Source organism: Rhagoletis zephyria, unplaced genomic scaffold, assembly GCF_001687245.7.
Source record: "Rhagoletis zephyria isolate East Lansing unplaced genomic scaffold, Rhagoletis_zephyria_1.1 Rzeph_scaffold_13940, whole genome shotgun sequence".
In the NCBI taxonomy this organism is placed as follows: Eukaryota; Metazoa; Arthropoda; class Insecta; order Diptera; family Tephritidae; genus Rhagoletis; species Rhagoletis zephyria.
The window spans coordinates 1-14,999 of record NW_016171009.1 but is presented as its reverse complement, the minus strand read 5'-3'; the positions used below and the strand labels follow the sequence as shown (position 1 = coordinate 14,999).

At 34.4% G+C, this 14,999-nt stretch overlaps 1 protein-coding gene across 1 annotated transcript; it reads right to left on the bottom strand.

The window, feature by feature from the left end:
• Window positions 1-6,205: 6,205 nt before the first annotated feature.
• wbl (endoplasmic reticulum protein 29-like protein wbl) lies at window positions 6,206-7,401 on the bottom strand. The gene has a single exon (XM_017634649.1). The coding sequence runs from the start codon at window positions 7,297-7,299 to the stop codon at window positions 6,499-6,501; it is 801 nt and encodes a 266-aa protein (XP_017490138.1). The 5' UTR covers window positions 7,300-7,401; the 3' UTR covers window positions 6,206-6,498.
• Window positions 7,402-14,999: the final 7,598 nt, after the last annotated feature.

The window sequence follows — 14,999 nt, the reverse complement described above, 5'->3', positions numbered from 1 at the left end:
AAAGTGGCCGAAAATAGCACACAACGAGCACAATAATACGAACAAATTTTTTCTTCATTTTTTCATTTTAGCGCCGCTAACTTGATTGAGCTGTTAGTAAAGGCAACTTTATTGCTTACATTAGAAAACGGCCCTCAGTAAGTAAACGATACAGATGCTTTGATAAGTTTGTGTCGATAATTAGTGCGAGAGCTTCTTCAGGCGAAATATCTTTAGGACTCTTCTTTGCCAATCTGACAGGGCAGATAAATTGTTCCTCAATTTAAAGTGTTTTTGTTTTCTTACCTTGTCGGCAAAAATAAATTTGTTATTCCGTACACTGAGGGAAAAAAATTTTAGAATTAAAAAAAACGTGCTAAATTTAAATTAAGAAAAAAAAAAACTATTTTTATTTTATGATCTGTCTGATGGTAATTGAACCCGAAGCCCTATTGGCAGCAATCAATTGTATCAAACGTCTTTGCGCACTCAGCTACGGTCATACATGTAAATAGGGGTATTCTCTGAGTCTTGCAAAGCCCTTGCATGGTGCACAGATTGCACGGATTGCACGGTTAAAACCGGTTTTCGTATGGGACAGCTTTGCAAACCGTGCAATCCGTGCACCGTGCAAGGGCTTTGCAAGACTCAGAGAATCCCCCTAATGTGTTTTCAAATGTTGAGTTTGAATCTACATCACAGCGCGCGATTAGTGCATTATGTACCATGTATGTGCGTACGTGTGTATGGGTTGAAACCGCTGTGCATGCTTTGTATACATGTACTTTCTTAATAACATATGAAAAAGCATCCGAAGCGTGCAAAACGCCAGCCGTGCAGTGAAAAATGCTTAATTTTAATGCGAGCGTATTTGAATTGAATGTTTCCATTATACGTAGTGTATGTACAATGGAAAAATCCATTTTGTTAACACTTTTCACGTGATTTAAATACGAGCATTTTTAAACGGTAATCAAATACAATTTTTTTATTATTACAACGGGTTTTTTTTTCTCAGTGTAGAGTGAGCTTCACTACATTTCCGAGAGTGAAACTTCACTACATTCGTCATAAAATTTCAAAGGTTGGCAATGCAACATAAGCAAATATAGAGCAAGAGCAACTGTTAGCAAAAACCAAAACCTTGGTTGAAATAGCTAATATATCTGACTCATGAACCAAAACCAAACCAAAATTTAAAGTTGGGTACAAATTTTAAAGGTCGCATCGGGTGAGCAACAGTTTATCGATTCGAGAAATTAATGCGCTGATGAGAAAACGAAAACTCGTATATCGAGACGATAAAGTGGCCGGTAAACTAAAGGTTAGATGAGAAAACGGCCCTTAATAGCATTACCTCTTTCTGGGGTAGCACTTAAAAGCTCATTGGATACCTTGGTGAACGTAAGTTCCGCAGGGTTATCACTGCTGCTGCAGCTCGCTTCGTATCGGCAGGATGCATGACGGACGCACGTCCAAATTTCCCTGCTGAAGCGGCTGTTCTAGCCGATGAGCGTGACAGTCTTCGTCAGGCCGATCCCGGAAATCCTCGTATCAGGGATCTCAACGCGGAGATTCGGCACCTAGTGAACGTACATAAGCGGAAGAAGTGGGAAGAGCATCTGAAGACCTGTAACTTCGCCTCCGATGTGAGTAAGCTTTGGTCAACCGTGAGGTCAGTGTCCAATCCGACGAAGCACGACGACAGGGTCGAAATTTCTTTCGGCGACCATGCTTCGTCGGACCCGGAGCGATGCGCGAGCTATTTTAGCCGGCAGTTCATACTGCATCCTCCGGTGGACAAAGCCAAGCGTCGAGGGACCAGAAGGCTGCACAAACTGCCAACAACTTGTGCCCCCCCTCCCCCTTGCCTCCGAAAAGCCTCCAAAGCCATGGGTCCCGACGGAATATGCATGTTGATGCTGAAAATTTGGGTCCTGCGGGAGTAGCGTACCTAACGGAGGTCCTCAATATGTCTATGGCCACTCTTATCAGTGAAATATAAAGTATTTATTTTTACTGTGCATTATTTCCCTCAGTGTAGGTAAGGCAAGTTAAGTCCAAGTGATGCATAATCGGGCTTTTAAGCTTAATTTCCAGCTTCAGAAAAATTACAAGAGATAATTTTCATTATTTCTCTCCATTGAAAGAATGCTTTGCCATTGCTGTAAATTTTCTTGAAGAAATATTTACATATACATATGTACATATATCTCTAGAGAACTGTAAATGGACCAATAAATCTTAATGGATCGTTTTCATTTTTTAAGCGTGTTTTTATAAGATTTTTTTATATTTCTTGAGCTGGAAATATGCTTTAGACTCAAAAAAGACATTACCACAAGAAAAAAATTGGCTTTATGTCAATATGTAAGGAGTGACATAACGCATCAGCATAAATACATACATATATATGTATACTAATTTTAAGACTTACTTCAATATTTCCTTGAAAGACTTTTAACTGCATTCGCATCTTATATGCACATATCGTCGTTTAAAGTAAAAAAACCGCGTTTCAGCAAAATGCAAAACCGGGTATCAAGATAATGCAAAACCGCGTATAAATTATTCTCTAGAGAGTAAAAACACTCATATTTCAAAACGGTCCTCTTTTTTATAAAGCAATAGCACTTCTGCCTATTATATTTCAGGACGAATGGGTAATGATTGAGCCAAGAGCTTGTGTAAGCAAATCCAATTTTTGGCAGCCAATGTTAGTTACGCGGTTTTGCAGAATGACGATACACGGTTTTGTACTTTAAACGACGATATGTATACATATTGACAGAAACATATCGTCGCTGCGCCAACAAAAACAGTTATGTGTTTTTTATAACTTTTCAGGAGAGCAAAAAAACTGATTCCTGGTGCGAATAGGCAATATTTGGCAAATGTGGTGTTATTCAAAATTATATTAAAAATATGTTATTGATTTATGCAAAAAAAACATTTTTTTTGGCCAATTACAACGTGATCAACATTTGCGCCGCTTTAAAGCACATAGCTGTTTTTATACACGATTTAAATTTGCTTTTGGCGGTATGGAATCGTATGCAATATGTACATAATGTTGCCGTTAGGCCTAGTTGAGGACTCGATTAGTTAACTGCCCCTTGCTCCTGTTATGTAATGAATAAAAAATTATAGTTTAAGAAAATAAAACCTCCCTATTATAATTGCTATTCGTACTGTCATCAGGTATGTAACCTGAGAATAGAAATCGCTGCATCTTTTAGGCGCATCAATATTACATAGTTAAATCTCGAGGTAATAAAGCGTAGGGATGTTCCGATACAAGTAAATACGAGTATGTACTCGATACTTTTGTTTCGATACCAACTACTTTTTTTACTCGAATCGTTGTTTCGATACCTACTTGGTATTTTGTACAAACCATGAAATTGCCAGAGAACTGGTTTTTTCGGACAGCGTATTAACTTGACCCAATGCACTTTTTCCAAGTTTCGATGGGTGATATGCAATGAAAGCTCGTATATACAAGAAATAATTTCAATATAAATACAATTGAATTTTTATTAAATGCTTTCACATTTGTATACATTAAGCAAATTTGCATAATATATTAAATTGCATAAAAATGTAAAACTAAGTATGTATTTATCGAGGTAGATTATCATAAAACGAATGGAAATCTTTGTGTATAAACTTATTGCCAGCGATCAAATTGAATTTTAGAATCTATGTAGTGTAAGTGGTATGTGCATACATATGTATGTATGCATTAATTGGTTTATAATTAGTTTTTACCTACATCGAAATCAAAGCCCGCTCATCAGTTATAAGCAATGAAGCGTATACCGGTTTTTTCGGAGTATGTATTTCTAGTACTGCGGGGACATATGTATGTACGGTTTNTCATCAGTTATAAGCAATGAAGCGTATACCGGTTTTTTCGGAGTATGTATTTCTAGTACTGCGGGGACATATGTATGTACGGTTTTTGGTCAGTTCTAAACCAAAAGATATATAAGGCTTTCTGCACATTGGTCGTCCAATCATTGTTGCTTCAATGTCACAATCATGATGCAACGATGACATGACGACTACACTTTCACATACTCGGTCGTGGCGTCTAAAACTTCATTTGGAGCAAGTATTTTCTGTTTTTCTGGTAGATATTTTCGCGAAATATTTACAAAAACCTGGAATTTTCAAAATATGGATTATGCTGCAACAATTCTAGATATAATTTTTCAGTAATTTCTCTTTTCTTTTCCTGAAATGCGCACGCACGCAGAGACTTTTTACAATTTCGTCATATTTCATAGTTAAAACTCTCACATTTATTGAATTTCATTGCAATTATCCACTTTTTAATAACTTCTACAGATTTTATTCAAAAAATACAAATTGCAATATTACAAATGCAAATATTAACTTTTTCACTAATTTTTCCCCATAAAATGTAAACAAACAATGCGTGCACAACGATTAGCAAACTACAGTGCCATACTATCCGTTTCTGCATCTTCTACGATTTGCCGATAACTAGCCGATAACGACAAGTGTGCAGATCTCCTTTGAAATGCATGTGCTCGGCTCAAAATTTCAGGGCGAGACGATAACGCAACTACGATTGGACGACAAGTGTGCAGATATCCTAAGAGAACGGCAAATGCAGTAATGTGGGCAATAGGTAGTGTTCATAAAATAAAAAAAATTTCAAAAATCACATACCTAACTGTTTTTGTTGGCGCAGCGACGATATATCTCATAAAGGAAACCACGTTAATAAAATTAAAGAAATGTTTTATTCGATTGTTTTAAACACTTTTTTGTTTTTATTATCCCAATGTTTTTGCGCGTTTAGTTTCTTATTTAAATATTTTATTCTAAAAACAACCGGGACTTGATTTTATGTTTTTTTCTAAATTTATACGAAGGTTCTAATTCTAACAATTTCTTGATAGTTTTTTTAACTGCCCTTTAGTGAAAATTTTTTCAAGGGAGGTTTGTAAAGACTTAGTCCCGTTTAACTGAAAGGTAAGATCCGCTATATTGTCTTCCATTGTCTTTTTTTAATGAAGAAGGTATATTTCCGTTTTGAAACTACATTGTATGGAATCATTGCTGAATAAAAAATTTAAAAACATGTTGGTAAAAAATTCATTTACATATAAATACGTATATATGTATGTATATCAGTATAAATATAGGTCTTGACGTGCTTATGTGAGCATAATTTTGTAAGAACTACTTACTTCTTGCAGACTTACTCAGTTTGCGTCTGCGCATCAACAGATGATATCGTCACTTCTGAACTTTCGAGTGCTTTAGGCATTCCAGGCACAGGAACCTCCCAGGGCATGGGTTCTGCACCTGGGCATAAACGCATGCGCTTAAAAATATTTGTCCGCAATGGGCAAGTAAAAACGGACGCTGAAATGATTTTCACATGCACGGGAAGAATCTTACAATTAAACACCGCAGCTGTTCTCCCAGCGAAGTCTTCTAACTTCGCAACTAGGCGCCTTAAAGTATCGCACCACTTTAACGTCTTGGCTCCTGCCAAACACAGCACAACGCTCGTAGTTTCTGCTCCATTTCATTTTTGTATATGTATCTATAAATTGATGTGGTCGAAAAACAAAAAAATTCACACCGTTCAAAACTATTCACAGCACGTAATTGAGTTTTTAATGAAAAATAGAAAATGCCAACTTGAAAACGGTTAAAAGTTACTCATCATTTGACATTATAGTCGGTGTTCAAAAGAGAGAAATGTCAAAATCACTTCTACCTTATTTAATATGCCTTGATTGAAACTACCTTCTTGTTTGTATCATTCCTACATCTTTATCTATGTAGATTCCTCAATGGCCACTTCAATAGATCTCATATGTATACATTTTAAGCCGCTCGCCGCTCATTGCGTGGCCTTGGCCTTAGGGTAAAAAACTGGCCCACTGCAAGTCCACTGTAAAGTAGCCAAAATATTATTTCATCCGACGTGTCTCCGAATACCAAACGCATTTGTTATCTAGTCATATGCGAATGCCAAAAGCCGGTTACCATAGCAAGTTCCAGTGTAATTTGCAACACAACAAACAAAATGTTTCAAACAAGGAAAAAGCTGTGTAATAATTTATTAACGTAAACTAAGTAATCATATTTGATTTGATTCATTATACCTAATACATATTGTACATTTAGTAAACAGTTTAGGTGCTATCTAATGTATCGAAGCACATATTTATTAATTTTTCCAAATATGCCCTTATTGCTTTTTATTCCGCTATTCCCTGCATATTAACGCCATTGTATGCATGAACTTACATATGTAATTATATACTACATACGGACTATCTATGTACATGTGTATCACCACAATTATTTTTTTGAAAAGTATTTGGTGTCAAATTAAATGATTGTCTTTCATTTTACTACATACTGCCCAAGGCGAATTTAAATGTATATGAATTCGTCTTGATAATGCCTGGCTTACGTTTTTATGTGCCTATGTACATATTTCTGCATGCGATTTGTACATCACTTTTAGAGTTCTTCGTTTGGCAACCCTTTGGTCAGTTTAGTCACTCTAAATGCCTCCAGTATGTTAAGCTTCTGTTGCAGCTCCAATTTCTTTGCATCCGTTACTTTTCCAGCTCTCAGACGCTGCAACCTCTTTGTCTCCTCCTCCACATAGTCGTAGCCCTTCTCATTGATTTTCCTCATGAAAACGATATACGCTTTAGCACTTGTCTTTGCGGCTACGCTCGTTAGCTCTTGCGATATTTTTTCAGCTTTTTCTATCAATTTCCTCTGTTCGGAGTCCTCTTTGTTGGCATATTTTTTGACAAATTCCTCAAACTCCTTCAAACAGCCATCGCGTCCAATATACAATTCCGTATTCTGCGTCACGAATTTTTTCAAATTGTCCAATGTCACATCCAGATAAGCGGGAAATCGCTCAAATTTATCCACTTTTCCATCTTTGAAGAGCAAAATACCGGGGAAATTCTTGTCGTCCACATTGAATCTTAGACCCAGTTCCTTGTTTTCATTCTCGCCGTAGTCTTTGATGCCAACAGTAGCTACCAGCAGCTCCTTGGTAACTTTGTGTGCCGCCCTTGAAAATGCGGCGAAAGCTTCGTGTTTTTCGCCATATGGAAAAGCTATGTCGAACTTGACCAGAGCGTAAGGGAAGCGCTCGATAGTCTGATCGAAGTTCAGTTCATCCAGTTCCACACAGCCGGCGCATGAGCTGGCCTCTGTCGCTGGCGTCCAAATGATGAACACAACAATGGCAACTAGATTTGGCAAGTACTTTATTGGCGTTTGCATATTTAGATACATGTATATTAAAATTTCTGCTTATCAAATTTTTCAGTTTATTCTGTTGTACAAATTTTGTTGTCGTGCTTTCGTCACTTCAACACCACCGGCAAAATTTTATGACTGAATAAACACGAATAGGAAAAGAAAGGTAGATTAGCCTGTTGCTATAACCACCATGTAGCTGCGCTCACTTACTTAGGTGGTTCTCAAATATTGTAGCCCTGCTCCCGCAACTCCACACAGTCTCCATCATATCGCATACGATCTTCAAAAGTGATACAATTCAAAATTTGATATTTTTGAAATTATGCAATACAAATGTACACAGTGATTTTATTTACATTTTAGCAAAAGCTAGAGCATATTTTTGTTATAAGTGGTTGAAAAAAACAACCTAATATATGATTAGCATGTGATAAGAAATAGTTTTTCGCATTTTTTTATGACAAACGTGTAATTTTGAGTTGCGTCACCTTTGAAGATCGTGTGCGATACGTACTACACTCATCGGAGAGACACTCGATAGCGAAATGGAGATTTTTATTCTCATACAAATGCATGCATGTATGGATATACATATATAGTACCTACATTGACTTAATATCTTCCTCTTGTGCAGATCGCTTTATTTATGTATGTATATTTGAAGCGTTTCTCTTCTAGTCGCTCATCAGCGATATTTACTCATTTTTAAAGGTACTATGTATGTATATCAGGGTGGCCAACTCATTTTTGAGAATTCCCCGATTTTGGCAATCAAATTCCCCGATTTTGCCTGAAACCTCGTAAAATTCACCACCCATAGATATCTTCTTATTTACGACAAAAAAACAATTGGTATTTTAATATATTTCTGTTCTTTCTGTTTATTTTATTTTTAAATGTAATTCATCTATGTATTCATAAACCAAACCAAACTTTTATAATGTTTCTTAACAAATAAATCATAAAAAATTTACATATAATATTAAAAAATTAGTCGCACCAAATTTTAACTAGTTTTCACAATTATTATTTTTTTTTGTTATTTAATTTGAGTTATTTTTTTATAAAAATATTGTACACTTTTTAACAAAAACCGTTTNTTTATTGTCAATAGATTGTTGTAAGTATTAACTTGGAGTAAATGAGCGTCCTCAGTCATTGAAATATCGAAGTTCTCGTATATCCCAAATTTATCTTTATTCGTGAAGAGGGTGTAATTTTGGTCCGATTTGAATAGTCTTCAAGGAATTACTTTTCCGTGCCAAGGTTATTAAGTGCACCGGGTTTGGTAAAAATTGTTAATCGGTTATCGAGATACACATTTGTGGTTAATAGTGGGCGGTGCCACGCCCTAATCCAAAAATTTATAATAATAACCTAATTTTTTGCTCGGTGGTCATTGCAATAATCGATTTAGAGTCAATTATTTTCAGTAGTTACCGGTTTATCGCAGTTTTCGTGTTTCTGTAAATTACCGTAATATGGAAGATGGGCGTGGCTATTGCCCGATTTCAAAGATTTTTCACAAATTTCTTAGCTGGATCCGAAGAAATGCTCGTACCGAGTTTGGTAAGGATTGGTGAAGCGGCTACTAAGATACAGTATTTCATCATAAGTGGGTGGGGTCACGCCCCTTTTCCAAAAATTTCATAATATTATTATTTTACACCAAAATTCTATTTGACATACTAATTTGGAACAATTTGGATCCAATATTTACTGAAATATGAAACTTTTTGCATTTTTCGAAAATACCGTTATATGAGAGGGCGGCGTGGTTATAGTCCGATTTCACCCATTTTAAATAGCAATCTGCCTAGGATAAATGGCAATCTTTATACCAAATTTCGTTGAGATATCTCAATTTTCACTCGAGTTATCGTATACACGGACAGACGGACGGACGGACGGACAAACAGACATGCCTCAATCGATTTCTTTCTTCATTATAATCATTTATGTATACATTTGTCTATATCTACCTCGAATCCTTTAGGCTGTTAGATATAACCGTTATGCGAACAAAGTTATAATACCCTTGTGTACAAGGCGCTCGGGTACAAAAAGTGCAAGTTTCAAGTACCTAAAAAATTTCGCCTACGATTTTTTTTTTGCTTAAGATGTTGCTGTTTTCTTCTATATAAAATAAATTGTGTTTATTCGTTATATGAAAGCAAATGCGATATTTAAAAAAACCTACGGTAATTTTTAGCCATTTGAAATACTAGATTTGAACGAGCTACAAAACTGCATACGGCTAATTCCACGGTGACAATTTGACATTTTAACTTAAAAAAATGGGCCTTTCCCCGATTCCCCACGCAGATTGAAATTCCCCGCAAATCGGGGAATTCCCCACGAGTTGGCTTCCCTATTGTATATGAAGTTACAAAATTTACAGAGATCTCTCTGAAAAAAGCCAGCTTGCAAGTTGAATGACTTCTGGCAGAAGTTGATTTCCACGTCAGTATCTACATATGTATGTATGTACATACATAGAACATACATTCTATCAGTGGTCCTAAACAATAACCGCCTAAGTCGAAAAACCTGAATTCGAGAAAAAAACGTTTTTTAAACATTTCGATTGTAATGTTAACCTTATAGGGGAAACTAAAATATGCTCATCTATAACTTTTTAAATAGCATAGCTGGCGAGATGGGGATTTCACATAAACATGGAATAGTAGTTGCGGAATACGATATCATATATAACTCAATTCTTCCTTAAGTCGACTTAGGCGGTTATTGCTTATGACCACAGATATGTAGATAATCTGTATGTAAGGTAAAACAAGTAACTTAGGGTTTACACCGGACAATACTGGCATGACATAGCAATACATGCACACTTTTTCCTAAACATGCATACTTTTCCATTAAACAATTTTGACAACTAATACGTATATCTTCATTGTCTGACAGCATTTTCCAATGTAAACGCGCCGTAAAACAAAAAAAAAATTGTGTTGACCTATGCGGACCTCCCTCAGTGTTGGTATTTTTGTTACAATTGTACTTTTTTGATACAATTGCGTGAACAATATACTTTCCTACTACGCAGTCCGTTTAGTAAAATTTTTTTATAAACACTATAAATATATTGCTCTGAAAATTCACTGCGGAAAATTTGTTTATTCTCTTTTTGTCTTCGCCTATAGTTTATTCCTTAAAACTGTATGAAAATAAGTTTAAGTCTTTAAACAATTTCACTTTTTTTTTAATATTTTGCAGTTTTTTAGCTCACTCAGTTTTAGTATAATAAAGCGCAAGTTTAAAGTAGTTGTAAAGTAGTAAAGTTTTGACGATGTCGGTCATTTTCTTCCATATTATCTAAGTACCTACAGTTCGACGATTTTTGTTTAATGAAGAAAGTGAGCAACACCTTCATCTAAAAAGAAAATAACAATATTAAAAATCCGAAAGCGCAGCTATTTTAAACTTGCACTTTATTTAAATTGATGGGGCTACAAAACTGCATACTCAAAATATGTATTTCTAGGAAATATAATTAAACTAGCGGTACCCCGGTGTGCTTCTCTACACCAAATATTGAAAAAAAGTATTGAAAAATCTTGAATTTTTCTATATGAATTTTTTTTTTTACTATATTGCAGATTTTTATACTTGACTTAATATATCTGAAGAAAAAATAAACACAGCACATCATAGCCGCAAAATTTTTCACTATGTTTTCGATTTTTCATATATGCTGTTGTACCATATACGTGGTTCATGTGGCAGACATAAACTGTCTTATATCATGAACCGCTTGACCGAATTCGGGCACACTTCACATAACCCATCTGCTGATAGTCCGAATATACCGTTTAAATTTGGTAGAATTCGTCACTTCTTTTTTTATTTAAGATGGGAGATACCAGCCCCCTTTTCCAATACCGCACATTTTTTTCTCCATGAGTAGGGATTATGTCTCTCATACCAATTTTCAGTAATCTACCATAAATATTTCAAATATTTCAATATAAATTTGTTGATTCAGTGAAGCTGTTCTCAAGTTATAAGCTCACACCAAAAACGTTCACTTATTTTTATATACACATAAGATAGCTCGAAATTTTCATGAAATTGTTGATTTTTTAATGTTGCGCAAGCATTGAACCTTGAATTTATAAGGGTTTTGTTAAAGTATAAACTGCGTTTTTATAAACAATATAATCAAAATTAAGTAATTTTAAGATAAATGGCCAATCTTGTCGTATGTGCGTGTCGTAAAGTTTTGAAAAGCCCTTGAAATACTATTAAAATGTCCATTCATAATAACTTAAAAACTTTTGTTTGTTAAGAAGTGTACCTTAAAATATGGGCATACACATTTATGTTAAAAATGTAAAATATGTAAATGTCCTATGTACATAAACTTCCCCATGAATACCATCAAATCATTGGTCTTGAAAGGAATCTATGTATGCATGTACTAAGAAAATATATGAGCAGGGAAAGGATTTTTAGGACCTAAAAACCCATAAAAAGGCAAAATAAAAAGCGAAATAGGCAGGAAAAGGCACTAAAAATCGCAAAACAGGCCAAAGAAGGCACTAAAAAAATACAAAAACCGAAAAGTAATCAAAAAATACATTTATTTTAGAAATATTTATTTTACAAGTAGCAGAGAAAAATTATGAAATAAATAGTTTCTTTGCATGAAAAATTTGTTCTTTCAATCTTTGACAATTTTCTCCTTTCAAGTTTTTAACTTACAAAACTTTAATTTCTATTTCATTTTCATTAGATTTTCGCGAATAAAAGCCTTGAATGTATAAACGTGCGCTCGACGTGAGTTGATAAAAGTTGCGCCCAGTTTAAGTATGGAACGTTTAAAACTTTCATATTTCAATCGGTTTGGTTTTTTGCATAAAAATTACTAGTATTCCAAAATATTTTGATGAAAATAAAAATACTGATAAAAATAAAATACTTCGCACAAACGACAAAAAATAGAATCGATAATCGCATGAGGCTATTGCCTGAAAATTTTAAAATGCACTTAGTGGCATTGTGCTACTATGATAGCACGGCCGAGTAATCATAGTTAACTTATGTACAGTAATCGAAAAAATTATAGGCGCACCAAATTTTCACATATTTTAAGATATTATTTTTGTTGTTACATATTTAATGTTGGTTCGTTTTACAAGTTTAAAGGCAGTGCCACACGATTGAGTATTTGCCAAAATTTGGTGCAAATCGTATCCCAATTGTGCGAATAACCAAAAATGTTCTTTATCCCAATCTCGAAAATTAATTTGTTGAAATTTTTCAATAGAACATACATATCTGTATTGTACGAATCTTTTGACAAAAAAAAAATGTTCCCAAGGTTTTATTTTGTACCAATATACATTAGGTCAAATGATAACTATTTCTGTACAAAATTAATAGCAGCTAAAATATTGCATTATTTTAATGTAAAAAGATGGCAAATGTTAAAAATAGTATGAAGGCAGTAAATAAAATATGGAAACATGACTTGGCTTTCGTAAAACAGATTCTTCTGCTTTTTTAATAAAATAATATGGTCGCATGTACATAATTGGTTTCTTCTGGAAATTCCTAAATTAAAAAATAAAGAAAAATATTTACATTTCTCGCAGATATACCTTGAGGGGAGATTTCTAAACCAGTTAGACGTCATAAAACACTTCATTTTCACTTGAGGTTTCAGTATTCCAAATTCTCCATCGATATTATTTATATTCAGAATGAAAATGCTACTTTGTGACGCGTTTACCAAAAATCGTTGGTAACTTCCTGAAAAGAATACGAATGTTTTTGAAAGCTTTATTCACTTTGAATAAAAAATTTCGAAATTTCAATCCGTAAATTCTCTCAAGGATTTGCCTTTTTGCGAAGGCTACTCATCAATGGTCTTTGCGAATCGGCGCGAGTGCCTTTGTAACATACCCATGGCTACGCTACAGGAGATGAAATGTAATCCAAATTGAGGCTACTATTTATTTGTTTTGCTATCACATACTTCCGTTTTCACTATTTATCACCATTAAAATTTACTATTTATCACCAAAAAATTTGGGCTAAGCTATTTTTAGCGAAAGAGAGGACAAAACCGCAATTTTTGGAGATAGCTAAAAAATCGGGAAAATTTTAGCTTTCGTAGTTTATAATTTTAGCGAAGTGAAAGTTAGAATCCGGCTGCTGGTCGACGCAGTTGTCTTTTTGATTTCGAAAAGAACTTCATCAGCAAGAAACGCTGCGTTTTCAAATCTAAATATTTTAGCATCCTTTCCAAATCGCTTTTTATAATTTTCGTCTTTCTTGATAAATAATTGCAAAAAACAAGCGTTTTTTCTGCTAAGAGTTTCATGGAACTTTCGCAGCACCCAATTTTTTTTCAACATGGTTGACAACCGAAAGTTAACAAAATTGTAAAAGCTTACATAAAATCATAAATGGAAATAAATGAGAACAATTTTTGAGGTTATGCAAACTAGTCAGTTTTTTTTGGCAAACAAATGATAAGAAGTCACTTTTTTAAATTGGGACATAGGTTCTTACTTATACATAGTTTTGTTTTCCATTTAAAATTTTACTTTAATTATTCGAACTTTCCAAAAAATAAAAATGCACTTGAAACGTACAAAATAAAATGGTTAATAACGTTTTGAAAGTGTAACTTTGGTTTATTGCTGTCTAACGGTGTTTTATTTTATTTTACAAAAACAAAGTGAAGTTTATGTTTATATTGGTGTATTCCCTGCAGAATGGCAACAAAAAAGTTGTAGGTGTTTTGACCCCCACTAGCGATCTAGTATCCTTGTTTCCTTGCCCTTTACAATTAAGGGTAGAAAAGGCAAACAATGCATGCATGCACAATTTCGGTTCAAAACCGAAATAATGCATATGTGAAAGACGAAGTAATGCATACATGCGCAGTTTCTTTCGAAAACCGAAATAATGCATATAAAAAAAACCGAAATAATGTATGCATGCACAGTTTCGGTTGAAAACCGAAATAATGCATATGAAAAACCCGAAGAAATGCATCCATGCACAGTTTCGGTTGCAAGCCGAAATAATGCATATGAGAAAATACCGAAATAAAGCACACATGCACAGTTTCGGTTGAAACCGAAATAATGTCTAAATGCAAGAATGATAGAAAACAAGATTGCGCCAATTAGAGAGGATTTTTGAGCGTAATTTTTGCGTGACGTCATCTTGGTGCANAGAGAGGATTTTTGAGCGTAATTTTTGCGTGACGTCATCTTGGTGCAATTGCGAGAGAGAAATGCCAAAACGCATATAAAAATATGTAAACAATACAGAAAAATGTGTTAATTTTAATATTATATGGGCCAATTTTGCAGGAATCAATAAATATACAAAGATTGATTAATTACGAACACGTAGCAATAATTTTGGACATGCTACATGTCCTTACCTTTAGGTAAGTACGATTTTTAACACATGAAAAAATTGATGTATTAACAGTGTTTGCAATTTCATGTAGACCAAAAGGAAGGTGTGCAGCAAAGTGAATTTTTGGACTCGCCATTGTAAAAAGCCATGTAGAGTGCATATTTATATTTGTGGACGGTAGCCAAGCACCATAAACTCCACAGCTGTTGACTCCACAGCTTTATTTGATGACTTTTGTGAGTGTGGCTTCTTTGGAAACAAATATTCTATGTAAGTAAATCACAATTTAAGGTGAACTTTTAAATGTATAATAATTTGGGCACTGTTTTGTA